At 41.3% G+C, this 16,734-nt stretch overlaps 1 protein-coding gene across 2 annotated transcripts in view; it reads right to left on the reverse strand.

Annotated features, from left to right (window-relative positions):
* Positions 1-16,223, reverse strand: part of LOC138922186 (elongation factor G, mitochondrial-like) — a 77,171-nt gene extending 60,948 nt beyond the window's left edge. The window contains exons 1-9 of one of the 2 annotated variants that reach the window (XM_070259024.1): positions 16,030-16,223; positions 14,968-15,120; positions 14,328-14,505; positions 13,959-14,091; positions 13,064-13,268; positions 10,398-10,514; positions 8,162-8,312; positions 4,027-4,184; positions 3,587-3,671 (exon numbers count right to left, since the gene is read on the reverse strand). In XM_070259024.1, coding sequence (XP_070115125.1) covers positions 3,587-3,671; positions 4,027-4,184; positions 8,162-8,312; positions 10,398-10,514; positions 13,064-13,268; positions 13,959-14,061 — 819 coding nt within the window. In that variant the 5' untranslated portion in view covers positions 14,062-14,091; positions 14,328-14,505; positions 14,968-15,120; positions 16,030-16,223. The remainder of the gene's footprint in view (positions 1-3,586; positions 3,672-4,026; positions 4,185-8,161; positions 8,313-10,397; positions 10,515-13,063; positions 13,269-13,958; positions 14,092-14,327; positions 14,506-14,967; positions 15,121-16,029) is intronic. The other variant, XM_070259023.1, reaches the window with a different exon arrangement.
* Positions 16,224-16,734: the final 511 nt, after the last annotated feature.

Genomic DNA, 16,734 nt, shown 5'->3' on the forward strand with positions numbered 1-16,734 from the left:
GAATATCATGTCTACTCAGGCAAGGGAAACAAAAGAAAAAATAAATGAATGGGAGTCCTTCAAACCAAAAAGCTTCTGCATGGCAAGGAAACCATCAAGAAAATGAAGACAACTCACCAACTGGGAGAAAATATTTGCAAATCATATATCTGATAAAGGGTTAATATCCAAAATACATCAAAAAACATTTAACTCAACATCAAAAAAATGAACAACCCAATCAAAATGTGGGCAGAGGATAAGAACAGACATTTTTCCAAAGAAGATAAACAGATGGCCAACAGGCACATGAAAAGATGTTCAACATCATTAACTATTAGGGAAAGGTAATCAAAACTACAATGAGATATCACCTCACACCTGTAAGAATGGCTGTTATTAAAAAGACAAGAAATAAGTGTTGAAGAGGATGTATAGGAAAAGGAATCCTCATACACTGCTGGTGGGAATGTAAATTGGTGCAGCCACTACGGAAAACAGTATGGAGATTACTCAGAAAATTATAAATAGAAAATACCATATGATCTAGCTATTCCACTTCTGGGTATTTATCTAAAGAACATGAAAACACTAATTTGAAAAGATATATGCACCTCTATGTTCACTGTAGCATTACTCACAATAGCCAAGATTTGGAAGCACCCTAAGTGCCCATCAATGGATAAACAGATAAAGAAGATGTGGTATATGTATATATACACAATGGAATACTACTCAGCCATAAAAAAAGATGAAATAGTGCCATTTGTGACAACACTGATGGATCTTGAGAGTATTATGCTAAGCAAAATAAGTCACACAGAGAAAGACAATTACCATATGACTTCACTCCTATGTGGAAGATAAACACACAGATAAGGAGAACAGAGTGGTGGTTACCAGAGCAGCAGGTGGTAGAGGGCTGGGGGGGCAAAAGGGGTAAAGGGGCACACGTGTATGGCGACAGAGAGAAACTACACTTTTGGTGGTGAACTCAATGCACTCTACATAGAAATTAAAATATAATGATGTGTACCTGAAATTTATACAATGTTATAAACCAAAGCGACCTCAATCAAATAAATAATAATAAAAGTAATCAAACTTAGGAGAACTTCACACTACCTCCAAATATTTCCTATCAATCTTAGTAGTACATCTTATATACATGTTTTGGTTTGTCATAAACTACCTTAATACTAGCTTTGAATAAGATAAGTTAAATGGTTGTTGTTATTCTTTTTGGTATCACAATCCAAGATACTACTTCTGTTTCCTCCAAAATAAAAGTTATTAAAAGAAAATTTTAATTATTTATATAATTAGGAAGTATGCTTTTGCCTTCTAATATTATTTCATAAGTTCAGTTTAATAAAATAAGACACAAAAATAAGGTATAATTATTGGAAAGACAACAAAAACATCATTAGAAATGGTAAGATTGTACTATACATCTAAAAAACCCTTTGATAATCACCTGGAAAGCTATCTAAGTAAGAGTTCTGTGAAGTGACTAAATATAAAATGAGTACTCAAGAATCAATTCCTCCTGAACAGTAACACTAATCAATTAGATATATATTTAAAAGTTACCAATTTTTCCCACATTAATTTATGGGTTTAACACAATAGCAACCAAAATCCCAAGAAGAATATATAAACATTTGATAAGTGATTTAAAATCTACTTAGAAAAATGGTTAAAAATAGAAACTTTAAAAACTATGGCAATGAGAAGAAACTAACCCTGACTAATATTTAAAAAAATTAAATACTCCAAAACTTAAAAAGTATGGAACTAGCACCAATTAGACCGAACAGTCCATAGAGCATAGTTAAAAATCTAAAATGTTTGGGGCTGGCCCCGTGGCCGAGTGGTTAAGTTCGCGCGCTCTGCTGCAGGTGGCCCAGTGTTTCGTTGGTTCGAATCCTGGGCGCGGACATGACACTGCTCATCAAACCACGTTGAGGCAGCGTCCCACATACCACAACTAGAAGGACCCACAACGAAGAATATACAACTATGTACCGGGGGGCTTTGGGGAGAAAAAGGAAAAAATAAAATCTTTAAAAAAAAAAAAAATCTAAAATGTTTAATTCATTTGTCAATAATGATTAAAAAAACATGACAATCAATGGAAAAGTGTAACGTTGTTCAAAACCTGGTAACGAGACAATGGGTCTTCTCTTTGGAGGCAGAGGAGATCCACTTAGACCCTACCTCACAGCACACAGCAAAACAAATTCCAGCCGGTTTAACAACCAATAAACAAAGCAGAGGAAACTAAAGAAATATTTACAAAATATATTCAAAGAGCAGGGCTTCTGCAGTTAAAAATGAGAGAATGACTCAAGATAAAGACATATATTTGATTATATAAATTTTAAACCGCTAATTGTTTTAAAAGAGAACTTTATTAGGGAAAGCTCATACCAATAAGTAAAACACTTTGACTCTAATTTTAAAAAAGGAAAGACAAAAGAAATAAAGAAACAATTACAAAAAAGGAAATGCAACTGCATAAACAGTATATGAAAAAATATTCTCTATCATTAGGAATTAAGGCAAGATGAAATATTAAAATGCCATTTTCATGTATGAAATCAGTACTGATTTTTAATAAATAATACTCAATTTGAACAAGACTCATTGAAATAACCTAGTACATTAATTCTGAGAGTATGAAAGCAATCTGGCAATACAAACCATTAAATATTAAAACATTCCATACTTTAAACTGAATAATCACTATTCTGGGATGCTAAGAAAGCATTCCTAAATACCTACTTTTAAAAGCTTTATGCATAAAATTGTCACTGCACAGTTATTTCTACTTTTGAATTTAAAATTATTTTCTCATTTTAGAAGTAATAAGAAGTAGATTGTAAAAATTTAAAAATAAAAACTAGGAAAAAGTCCCCAAATAAAATTCCATCCCAGAAATAACCACTCTTCACACTTCTAACTTATCCATCATTTTTCCCCACTTAAAATATTAGGACCAGAAGCAACAATATCCCAACAAAAAGCACACTCCATGCTCAAATCTTGGTTCCTAATACTATTCTTGATTAAAAGGAATCAGGGCTCCTAGAGAAATGGCTGATTCTAGGGCTTGGGCCATGTAATGCCACAAAGTAAGGAAGTATTCAAAAAAGCAAAACATTGAAGAACGTCAAAAAGACACAGGAGCCAACGGAAAGAGCTCCACTGGCCAAAGCTGGGCAACAGAATAAGTGACATACTACTGGATTACAACTCAAACTACAAATAAATATCCATGAATCCATACTGATATAAACTAATGACTGAATAAACACATAAACGGGGGTGAAGAGACAACTCTCCCATATAGAAGAATCCCAAGTAAGTTAATGTAGATGCTGCTCCTTCCAGGAGGGGGAGCTGATGCCCCACCCCTTAACTGTGGCTGTGCATAGTAACTTCCTTCTAAAGAGTCAGTATCAAAAGGGGGAAAAAAGAGTAACTTTATAGCAGAGAACCCTGTAACCAAATCTTTTATGAGTCAATTTATAATAGGAATAAAAACCTAAAAGAAAAGAAAATCTCTACCTACAGCAGTTAAATACATTAGAAAGCAACTTACCTCCAGTTTAAAAGCCAGGCCTACGAATGGGTGAGAACTGTCTCTTTTGGAGTTCATTAAGATTTTGGTTTTTTCTTTTGAATCACTTAAAATAAAAGAAACATAAATCTATGAGATGCAATATTTAATACTTCTTTTATATCAATTTATTTCATCAGAGTATTAGCTAAGAAAATGCACGTGTGTTAAACGTTTCTGACCTCACATAAATGAAATTTCTTTGAAAGAGATCAGTAAGAATAACTTCCTTGGGCTTAGTTACAACATGGTGACAGGACCAGAGCAGACTAAAAAATACAGAAATTATCTGGGAGAGACAGGAAAGAAAAATAATCAATGCGTGCTTAAAAAAGTCTGTTTCTTAAAGGAACCATTGCTATCATATTGCGTAAGTGTTAACGTATTTCTGCAGAAACTAGGAGTCAGTTTGCAAGACTTACTCCTCCTGATGAAGAAGAGCATAATTCGGGACTTCAGATGGATTCGGTAGATACTCTAAAACAGCATCTAAGAGAGGCTGGACGCCTTTGTTCTTCAAGGCACTTCCCAAAAAGACAGGAGTAAAGGACCTATTTAGAGTAGCTCTTCGGATTGCAAGCTGCAACAGAAAAAAATTTAATGATTAATCTTAAAAATTACATTTTTTGTTTCAGATCAATTATAAACCAACAAATGAATGAAATGCATTGATACTCTCTGGAGTACTGGCTCTAGCGGAGACTAGCATCAGGTTCTCTATAACTTAAGGTCAAAATATAAAGAAAAAGAAACAAAATCAGTTCCTTTTTCAGGGCTTGGAAGCTACGTACTGTACAACGGCTTTCAACATTCTTGGAATGTCACTAATTTTCAATTTGGCAAAAAAAGATACATACACATAGAAAATAGACACATACACAGAAGAGTGTGAACAGTATGCTAACAATTGCACAAAATAGAGGGAAAAGTTATACATACGCAAAAAAAAATCTCTGGAAAGATACAACAGAAACCATTTACCAGTAACCTGCTTTAGGGAGGGGCAGAGAACTGAGCAGAGGGGAGACAGGTGGGAGATTTTTTACTGTATATCTTTGTATACTTTAAAAAATTTTAAACCATATGAAAGTATCATCTATTAAAAACACTTGGGGCCGGCCTGGAGGGGCAGTGGTTAAGTTCGCACCCTCCACTTTGGCAGCCCAGGGTTCACCAGTTTGGATCCCCAGCAGGGACCTACACACCACTCATCAAGCCATGCTGTGGTGGCATCCCACATAGAAGAATTAGAAGGACTTACAACTAGAATATACTACTATGTACTGGGGTTTTGGGGAGGAAAAAAAAGAGAAAGATTGGCAACAGACGTTAGCTCAGGGCCAACCTTCCTTACCAAAAAAAGGCATACCTTAGAAAACACTTGATTGTTTATTTATTTATTTTTTAAAAGAACATACATACAGGAAGTCCAGCGGTACGGATCACTCATCATAAAGGGCAATGAGAGTAAGAGGCTCTACAATAACGAACGCCAGGCTTTAGTGCAAGCCCTATCAGTGGGCCTCAGGCTGCATCCCCAGGTGCCCGAATGGCCCAGGAGGTCTCCAAGCGTCAGCAGTGGAGCGTCAGCTCTTGCAGCTGAAAGAGGCCAAGGGCAGTGCTGTGGCCACAACCTACCTCTGCAGAAATACGGAGCCAGCATACAGTTATTTGTCAGTCCTCATGAAAAAAAAAAAACTACCCTCAAAAAGCTTAAAGCAAAATATTTATAACCAAAATTTTTAAACATCACGAAAATGAAAAGTAAGATAACAGCTAGCATGATAAAACAGAGCAGAACAGGGGAAAACATGCACGGCAAAAAAACAATTACTATTTGAAACTACCTTAGCAACTTGATTTTGCCATTGCTAGGAACCAAAAATGTCTAGGTCACTAACCACCGAGGCTACCCAGGCCACATGGTCACATCCTTGACCTTCCACCCCTCCCTTATACGCAAGTAGGGGCATATAAGAATCTTACCATGCTTACTTTACATCCATTGGATAGAGAAACAAATGAGAGTGGTAGATAAATAGAAAAACTATTCCTATACCAGCCTAACAAAAGCTGTACTTTTCCAAAATTTTCCCTTGTTTTCTTAAGAAACACTTTGTTGACTTCCACTGTCTCTAATAATAATATATCCAACAATACAGAAACTAAAGTTACCCACGCATCCTGTGCAGAAAACAGTAAACACAGCAGGACTGGAAGTGCTATCCTTAGAATGGCCTGCTTGCAAGGTTGGCCCCTCGCTGGTGTCTGGGAACCAGGATTTCAGGAGGGTGCCCAGCATTCCCAGAAGTGCTAAGACTGGTTCACCGGGCCAAGACTGTTTGTACAATGTGGTATATGCTAAACACCTGCTTTCCCTCTGGGAGTCCAGGAATTGGTGCATGCCAGGTAGAGGGTGTCATGTGACCAGCCCCCAATAAAACCTTAGGCACCGAGTTTCTGAGAAGCTTCCCTGGTAGCTATTTCACAGGCGCAGGCACAACTTGCTGCTGGAGGAGTCAAGCACGCCTACGTGACTACACTGCGAGAGAACTCGTGGAAGCTTACACACGGTTTCTTCTGGACTTCACTTCACGTGCCTATTCCCTGTGCTGATTCTGCTGTATGTCCTCTCTCTGTAAGAAATCACAGCCTTGAGTGTGACTATGTCCTGAGTCCTGCGAGTCCTCCTAGTCAACAAACCTGGGCGTGGTCGTGGGGACCTCTTCCACATTCTGTTCAATAGATAAAAACCTAACTCTATTGTGGTTCCCAGGACACAATACTTGACTTTATTTATGGCCAGACCTATCCCTTCCTACACTGTGTTCCCTACTCATCAGAGAACTGAGGTGGTGAGCTTTGTGAGCGGTAAAGGACTAAGTTATGAGATATATTAGTAAGCATCCTCAGCTTCAACAGTTCTTTCCTTGGGCATCTGACCTGGAAACTCCATGAGTGCAATGTTTTACACACAATAATTACTTACGTGATTTCTGCTAAGTGCATGAAGTGGTTAGACAAAATGAATATCAGTCATTTTTTTATAATGATAAAATGTCCATAAAATAAAATTTACCATTTTAACCATTTTTAAGTTTACGGTTCAGTGGCATTATGTACATTCACATTGCTATCTTACCATTACCACTATCCATTTCCACACCTTTTTCATTATCCCAAATTGGAACTCTGTCCCCAGTAAACTCCCCCTTCGGCCCCTCCCCAGCCCCTGATTAGCACTATTCTACTTTCTGTCTCTAGGAATTTGACTGTTCTGTGTACCTCATATACGTGGAATCAAATATTTGTTCTTTTGTGTCTAGCTTATTTCACTTAGCATAATGTCTTCAAGGTTCATTCACATAGTATGTATCACAATCTTATTCCTTTTTAAAGGCTCAATAATATTTCATTGTATGTGTATACCAATTTTGCTTATCCATTAATCCATTGGCGGACATTTGGCTCATTTCCCCCTCCTGGCTACTGTGGATAGTGCTGCTATCAAAACTGGTGGACAAGTACGTTTGAGTCCCTGTTTTCAGCTCTTCTGGGTATACACAAGTGCAATTGCTGGATCATACAGTAGTTCTGTTTAGTTTTTTGAGGAACCGCCATACTGTTTTCTACAGCAGTTATATCATTTTACATTCCCATCAGCAATGCACAAGGGTTCCAATTTCCCCACATCCTTGCCAACACCTATTATCTGCTTTTTTGTTTTTTTGAAATAATAGCCATCCTAATGGATGAAGCAGTATCTCATTGTGGTTTTGATTTGCTTTCCCTCATGGTTCACAATCTTAAGAATCTTTTCATGTGCTTATTGGTCATTTGTTATCTTCTATGCAGAAACATATAATCAAAAAATGGCTACCAGTCTTAGGCAGGGATCTTCTCTTTATTTGTAAAGAGTTGAGCAATGAAGTGAAAGACTCTATACAGCCTTCCAAACAGTACAACAGTGTAAGTACCAACATACAGTCAGCAAACACTTAGCAGCCTTGTCTCTTAACCTCTCTTATTGCTGTAACATTTCTCTACATATCTTCTTTCTTTCTAATAAGGACATACCCAAGAGGTTAGCTATTTAAGTATCTTTTTTTCTAGAACAAACTATGACTCCTTTTCCATTTAAAAATATTACATAACTCATTACTTAAAAAAAAAGAGTACGAGACCATGTCAAGTATTATTTTTTTCCTGAGGAAGATTCGCCCTGAGCTAACATCTGTTGCCAACCCTCCTCTTTTTTTTGCTTGAGAAGACTGGCCCTGAGCCAGTCTTCCTCCACTTTATACACTTGCATGGCTGACAAGTGGTGTAGGTCTGCCCTGGGATCCAAACCCGGGAAGCCAAAGCAGAGCACAATGAACTTAACCACTAGGCCACACGGCTAGCCCTCGAGTACTTTTTGAAGAAAGCAATCATGTTAAATAAGTTTACTCACATTCCATGAATAAGCCCATCGGAAAGCATCACATCTCCTCGCTGCAAACCAGACCCCCCCACCTCGTGCTTTGTCAACTTAAGGCCCAGTTCGACGGCACCTGCCTTTAAATCAGAAACAGAGGGGATTTTTTCTTCCAGGAACATCTCACCAAGCTGCTCGTCTGAATTAGCAACACACTCAATCAGCTCCTGCCGGCGGTCAGCTGCTGCTGCTCTGAATTCTGCCGGAATTTCTCCGTATCGAACAACTTGACTAAGAAAAGAAAGGTTTATTTTGGTACTTTGAGGATATTCGATTAAACACATAAAGCACCCATGAAAAAGATAAACCAATGGCTAAAATATTTTTTCAGATGAGAAAGAGCTCTGATATATTTGCAGTATAATGGCAAATAAGATTAACATACGGCTTTAAAGTTCAGACAAAACAGTGGGCAAAATACTTCACTGACACAGCCAGAGCAAACCGCTCAAGGGTGTCCTGCTAGTGAATGGAAGCGGCAGGATTCGAAAGCAGTCTGACCCCAAAGCCCATGTGAGCACCTGAAAATTTACTGCCCAAATGAATCAGAACATCATGGTCTCTAACAAGCAGATTTAGAGACCCGACTCCATTGCTTTCCATTAATAACAAACCAATCACATAATTTTTAACACAGACTAACCCATTTTGCAGTAAAAAAAAAAAAAAAAAGGTTACTAAATACGCAGACTCTTCAACTTTAATCCCAATGCTTCATTCCTCTAGGGGCCGAATAGCTAAGAGTCACAAATAAAACATACACAACCAAGAAATGGATACACCTGACACTTAGAAACAATAGTCTGACAGTTTTCAAAGTATTTCTTTAAAAATGGAACTTAATGTCAAAAAATAATAAGCTTTTCAGAAAACACATTTCTAAATCAAAAAAAGTAAAAGAAGCCAATTGCAAATGATCAGAAAATAATTATTATCCTAAAGAATGCTCTTCACAGCTTTTAGAGCTTAATTCCTTCCTTCCCGCAAGCTCCCTGACCCTTAGCGTTTCACATCAGAATATATACATGCCCGGCGGGCCAGCGCTGAGCAGGGGTAGGTATATTAAGAGGTTCCGCCTGGGGTTCTGATGCACAACAAAGTTGACAAGCCTTCACTTTAGAAGACAGAAACGTGTGCCCTGGTAATTCTGGGGAAGTGGATTTAATCCTTTACCTACCAACATGTTTTGAGTCCCTGTTACGTACCAGGTTGTTCTGGGGCTAGGGACATGAAGGAATAAGCCTGACAAAAATCCGTGTCCTCTTGGGCCTTACATTCTAAGGAAGGACAGACAAACTTTGTTGCTGTCACACGAAAAGTGAGAGAAATGCCTCATCCGCTGGACAGCCTCCATCTTTTCCCTGACTACAAGATGAGATAAACTCTACAGCTAATTGATCATAGGCCCTATCACCCACCTGCAGGACCAGCAATCCCAGTTCCATAGCAGAGGAAGGAAATCCCTCAAGAAGTACCTTTGGAGAAAGTGCCAGGCCCTTGGGGCCACTCCTCAGAACAAAGGGTCATTTACCACTCCCCACACTGTCTAGATTAGTGCCACTCAAAGTGTGGTCTGCAGACTTGCAACATCAGCATCACCTGGGGGCTTTCCAGAAACGCAGATTCCAGGCCCCACCCTAGATGTACTGAATCAGAATCTCCGAAGGAAGATCCAGGAACATGTGCGTTAACAAGCTCTCCAGGGGATTTTTCTGAATGCTGTGGTTTGATAACCACTGGGCAATTATAGTGCTTTGTATGCAAAGGCCACTCAAAAGTGGACTGATGGACCAAATTCCATGTCAAAAAGTTACCAATTTGCTTCTTATATTGCCCAAACCACACCTGTGCAATTTTTAACCGCCTTTACATATTAATCTTTTTATCTTTGTAATCTCATGAAATAGGCAGAGAAAATATTTATGATCCCTATTTTCTTCATAGTTTTTGTCACAAGACCCAAGACATAGCAGCTGCTCCAAAAAAGTTTGCAGAATGAATGAACGAATAAATAAATCAGTTGAAAAAGAGAGATTGCATTCCTAGCCCAAGCTGAAGGCCTCCTTCCACCACACCAGGCAGGGCACAATGTGATAGAAATCCATTAGCGAAAACTTAACCTATGCTCCCTTGGAATGAATACTAAGCAAAACAGGAAGAAACCAGGATTAAAGGCATTGGAACAGAATCAGCTTAAAGGATATTCTCCCAGCCTCATTTCAAAAAGATGTTTACTCTGCGTTTAAAGAACTCATTCTTTTCCTTCTCTTTCATACTTTTTAAAATGTAAGATTTTAACATATTTTTAATACTTACCCAAAGTCTCCATCAAAATAGATGGCTCGCTCCTCAATAAGATCTATAATCCCTTTAAAATCGCTCTCCAAACCAATGGGCATCTGCACAAACGCTGCATTATGACTTAGCTTAGACCTGAAAAATAAAAATACATACGTTTACCTCTTTCTTCACCCCAAATGTCTCTGAAATGACAAAATAAATATAAAAAGAAATCTATGGCAGATGAGGTGGGACAGTGAGGGGTGTCACCAGCAGGTCAGACTGGAAGACATACGGCAGTCAGGGACAGACTGACAACCAAACTCTTCGTGCTCAGGAAGCCACAACCCTATTTAGGCAACAAAAAGAACTCTAAAGTAAGTGTTTTGCCATCAGATCCCCAGAATAGCCTGGATCAGAAACCGAAGGGGGAGGAACAGGTCAATGGGTAGTCAGCCAGGAAATCTGAAGATGGTGGGATAACTGTGCCCACGCCTCATTCTCGGATCAGCCGACTCTCGTGAAGCCGAGTACTGCCATCTGAAGAGGAAGTTCTTAGGGGAAGACTCTCAGAGTAGGTGCTAAAGGCAGACACTCGTCACCAGCCCGTATCCCGACTCAGGCCAACCACTGAACAGAAGCCACACTCACCAGCAGGGCTTCTCCCTCAAGAAGGAATGGGCTCCAGCTACCAACATCCAGTCTAGACTTTAGGCCCCCATTTGTAACTATGGATAGATAACTAACAATCACCAAATATTCGAAGGAAACCAATAGCTTGAAAAAGAGGCATGAGTTCAAGAAATAGAACTAACGTCCAAAGAGAGAGTTACTATAAGAAAATAAAGTGTAAAGATGAGAAGTAATTACCTCTATTAACAAAGATGTTGCAGTAAAAGAGAAAGTTTATGGAAATTAACTATATAATTGCTGAAATTAAAAAGAAAACTACAGGCTAAACAAGAGAAGGGATGCAGATGAATATCAGAGTAGTAAGCTGGAAGACTGACCTCAAGAATTCTCTTGTAACCCAGTGCAAAATGAGAAGGAGACAGAAAGTATGGCAGAAAAGTTAAGAAGGCGAGATTCAGGAGTTTCAAAATCTGTTTAATGAGAGTTACAAAATGGGAAAACAGATTAAAGAGAGTAGGGGTCAGCCCAGGGTGCAGCAGTTAAGCACACACATTCCGCTTCGGCGGCCTGGGGTTCACCGGTTCGGAACCCATGGCACCACTTGGCACGCCATGCTGTGGTAGGTGTCCCACACACAAAGTAGAGGAAGATGGGCACGGGAGTTAGCTCAGGGCCAGTCTTCCTGTGCAAAACGAGGAGGACTGGCGGCAGATGTGAGCTCAGGAATAATCTTCCTCAAAAAAAAAAAAAAAAAGAGAGTAGACTAAAGAACCAAAGTAGAAAAATAAACGCTAACAGAAAATTTTCCTGGAATTCAGAAAAAGACTTGGGAAGAGTCCACTACTGCCAAGCACAAGTAAAATATAAGTAATAAAGGCAAAAAAGTGAAAACGTTCTATTTTACCAAGAAAATATGACAAACATCCAATAAAGAAAAATTTCATTCTCATGTTCCCAAATAGCTCACTTCCATCTGAGTGCACACAGCGATACAAAGGTCCTCAGCACCATCCCTCCTGGCACTGGACACATCACTCAGTCTCTCCACTACCACGAACCCGACTGCCTACACCCATCAATCAGCTCTGCCATGGGAAAGCTGAGTGGGAACGCTACAGCTCCATTTACACAGTTACAAAGGGTGAAGAGCGAAACGTGGACTCTTCTCAAGGCTATGTGACACACACAGTATTGTGCAAAATGTAAAATGCCACAAATACCACTGGGTAACATCTGGCACAGAAAGAAGTGCTACTGTGTCTCAGCAAATATGTTACCACATGAGAGCAAGGGAAGAGAGCAGACTACCTAAGGGCATTAATTAAAATTAGTTGAAGATGATCTTTTAGGTTTGTCTCAGTAAATGCAAGTACTTTTAGGATCTAGCCAGGCCTGGTGGTCAGTGGTAAGATCTGGCGCTCTCACCATGCCGCCTGAGTTCGTTTCCCCATTAGGGAACCACACCAGCCCTCTGTCGGTTGTCATACTGTGGTGGCTGCATGTCGCCGTGATGCTGAAAGCTCTGCCACCAGGAATTCAAACACCAGCAGGGTCACCCATGGTGGGCAGGTTTCAGTGGAGCTTCCAGACTAGACAGACTGCGAAGAAGAGCCTGGTCACCCAGTTCCAGAAAAAGTGGCCATGAAAACCCTGTGAATAGCAGCGGAATACTTCTGACGTAGCGCCATAAGGTGAGAGGACGGCGCAGAAAGACACCACTCTGCTGTGTCACTAGGAGTCGGAATCATGTCAACAGCTCTAACAAACTTTTAAAATCTACTCTAGATTATGACTTTTCTAACTATAGCAAAACAGTAATTGCCAGATTGTCTTCTGAATTCACCTTCAACAACCCTACAATTTAAGTCATATTTTCACCATTTTACAGAGAAGGCAGTTGATGAGATCACAACACAAATCAAACTACTGACCTCAGTGTTCCACTTACTAAGATAAGTCACTCACATAAATAAATTTCTTTTTCCAGTGACGCTGAGTCAATCGTAGTTCTGGAGGTAAGGTTTGTTATCCAGATGGTCACAACCCCTGTCCTTTCTCAGGCTCGGTACCTCATTTGCTGTAGGGCCCTGGCTGGGTTGGAGCCCACGCGGTCCAGTTTGTTAATGAAAGTTAGGAATGGAACATTGTAGCGCTTCATCTGACGATTAACAGTCATGGTCTGGCACTGCACCCCTCCGACAGCACAGAGAACAAGGACTGCACCATCCAACACCCTCAGGGCCCTTTCAACTTCTATTGTGAGGTCCACGTGCCCTAAATGAGACAAAGAAGTGTGGGAGAGTCTTAAAGAGCGGTCTGATTTTTTTATAACATGCAAAATTAAAAGTTTTTTATCTTTCACGACATAAGTCTTCTAATTAGAATGTGGATTTCTTTTTTCTTTTTTAAAGATTCTATTTTTCCTCTTTCTCCCCAACGCCCCCCAGTACATAGTTGTATATATATTCTAGTTGTGGGTCCTTCTAGTTGTGGCATGTGGGATGCCGCCTCGGCATGGCCCTATGAGCGGTGCCATGTCCACGCCCAGGATTCAAACCGGCAAAATCCCAGGCTGCTGAAGGGGAGCATGCGAACTTAACCACTTGGCCACGGGGCCGGCCCCTAGAATGTGGATTTCTTAAATCACTCATACCATTCACCCAGCATAAGGTCCAGAGCCCCAAATCACTTCAAAAAGATACCAGGACATGGGCACCTTTGGATCAGCTACAACACATAAAACGTGAGAACCTTCCCAGTCACAAATTATTTGCACTATTTTTCAAGGAAACTACATAAGGACGAAATGCTCTAGGTCCCAAGTCAGATTTCTCTAACAGGAAATTCACAGTCACACTTTAGAGTATTATTTGATACTCAACAATGAGCTGGGTCATAGAATAGAAAAGAACTAAATGGGCTTTTGCCAAAATAAGCTGCAACAAAACCAAGAACTCAGCTTACCAGGAGTATCTATAATGTTGATGTTGACATCCTTCCACACGGTATAGGTGGCCGCTGACTGAACAGTGATTCCTCTTTGTCTCTCTAGTTCCATGGAATCCATGACAGCACCAACGCCATCTTTACCTTTCACCTAAACACAAGCACAGTGATTCAGATTTCTCTGTCCCTATATTCCAAGAAGGAAAGAAGTCTTTACTGAGGTGGAACTAGAACACAGATGGTTAACTGGGCAATTTCCAAAGAAGCCTAATCACCAAACCAGATCATCTCTTGAAATAGAAAACTGGTAATAGGTTTTACCCTCTGTGAACTGTCTAACCCTCTTTTCACTGCTGCTCCCAGCAAGGGCTCCCACAGAGCAATCACCTGGTCTGAGAGCCATTGTTGCTCCCTCTGCCCCGCTCCTGCCCTCCGGCCTCGTGTTAGTCCAGGAGCAGATGTTCAGAGAACGGGTTCTGCCCTGCTCTGCTGCATGTAGAGTCTGAGGCCCAGGTGGGAAGGATTCAGCTTTTAAAGCGTATGATTTAACAAGACGATCTTTTATCTGAAGAAATATTTTTAAATGGAAAGTTAAGTCACTCAATGATATAATAATTTCTTCAAGAGAGTTTCAAGATTTAAAAAAATTTTTTTCTGCTATATGTATTTAACTCAAGCTCATACTATATATTATTTAAAACCATTTTTTCCACTTAACATTATAAACATCTCTAAATAACATTAAAAATTATGTATATACTATTTTAATGGCTGTTGAAGGGTACATCATATTGACAACATTCTTAAAAGACAATCTACTCAGGATACCCACAGTGATGGACTAGACGGATTCCTGAGAGCAACATTTCAGGCCAACTTGAGCAATCCTCTGTGTGATATGACTGACTAGAGATCCACGGTTACCATTCTTTTAACCTTTCAAGTTTTGTGAAGTTTATCAAACCATTAACTACAAAACAAGTAAAACCAAGCTCTAACTACTCTGGAGCCCACCACAACCACACACCTCATGCATCTTTGCAATCCTGCCGGTGTACTAAAGCACCCGTTCTGTCAATGTGGTTTTCCCAGAATCAGTGTGAGCTGAGATTCCAATATTTCGTATTTTCTCGTTGGGAATCACCCCTGATGAACACCATCGGCAGACCTTCCAATTAACCTGAAAAGTAAGAGAGATCAATTCAGTGCACCTTTTCTAAGAGAGAGCATGGGTTCAGCGGACATCGCTCCTCCAGAGAAACTCAACGGACACAAAACACCATACGACACAGCTTGGAAAGGCAAAAGAGGGCACGTCTCCACCGCAACTCCCGCAACCAAAGGGAAGGCTGCAGGGGAGAGCAGAGAAGACACAGCCTGAAAACAAATACATAATCAACCAATCAGAAAAAGATGCTCGCATTAATTATGTAATTAATTAAAAGGGGACAACTACTTTTATCAAATGTTATAGGTTTGAAAGTATACACTGGGGATAATAAAATCAGAAAGATAGATCCTAACAACTACTTTACCAGGAACTAGAGTTTTCATCTTAAGTTCTGCTGTTTCCCCTTCCCCCTTAGTCTCGTTCACAGCTGGCAAGGCCGTCCGAGGACTTCCGTGCTTCACGCGGTGGTACCGACAGCTCTAACGCAGCCCACAAAAGGTTTCCAATTCCTTCTACACAAAGTTAACGCCTTTTTTTTAAACTTTATTTTACTCGGGGCGGGGCGGGGGGGACAGGGCAGAATCCTGCATTTTATGGAATTAAGACACAATGTAAACCACTGCCTACAGGGCTGCACATCCAAGTGCACTGCGGTCACTTGTGGGCAGAGGGAAGCACAACTTGGAAGCGGCGGGTAAAACTAATGGGAACCCTGGCGCCGGGCGCCTCCAGAGTAAACCCAGGGAAGCCTGCGAGCCGCGCGCGCCAGGCCCGGGCACAGCGGGCCACCGCCACCCGACGCCAGCCCCCCGGGCGCGCCCCGCGGCCGGCACGGACAGGGAGAGGGGCCCGGGCCGCTCCGAGGGCCACGCGGCCAGGGGACAGTCCGGGCTCGGCCCCGCTCCCCGGGCACTCTACCTGCCTCCCCTGCCAGCCCAGCGCGGCGGGGACCCGCGGGAGCCCGCGCCCCAGGGCCGCGGCCGTCCCCAGCAGCCTCATGGCCGGCGCAGAACGGGGTCGCAGGGCCCGCGGCTCCGGGATGCTCAGCAACCGGCACCGCGGCGGGAGACCTTCAAAGTCACGCCGGCCAGCAGCCCCTGAAGAGCACTTCCGGGGCGAAGGACGCGAGCGCGGAGGGACGAAGGGAAAGAGGGAGGAGCTCCCGGATCTGAGGGCCGAGCAGCGCCCTCCCCTGCCCGGGCGCCCTCTGCCGACGAGGAAGAGGAGCTGCAGTCGCTTCACCGAGCTCATCCAGCCTTGCACGCTCCCAGAGCGCTGCAGCCTTTTGGGATGTGGTGCCAACTGTAGCAACCTGGAGAAACGTTTTTTAACAGAATTTAAGTGACAAAAAGAGCAGTTGTCATCTATGCTACCATCACAGATATGAAAAAATACTTATCTACAGGACACGACCTGAAAAGAATGTGGAAAAATGATGACTGAACTATCAATTACAAGTGCTTTTTCTCATCTCGAACGTTCCGTCGTTCTTCGGTGTTAGGCGTTTTAGGGCCAGTTCATATGGAAGACAGCCTCCTTGACGATTCCACTTGGAGGCATCGCGAACTTACTATGTCCGAAACGAAGCGTCTGATCTCCCTCCCAGCACCGTCTTCTGCAGTC

The sequence above is a fragment of the Equus caballus genome, unplaced genomic scaffold (genome assembly GCF_041296265.1).
Source record: "Equus caballus isolate H_3958 breed thoroughbred unplaced genomic scaffold, TB-T2T haplotype2-0000564, whole genome shotgun sequence".
Taxonomy (NCBI): domain Eukaryota; kingdom Metazoa; phylum Chordata; class Mammalia; order Perissodactyla; family Equidae; genus Equus; species Equus caballus.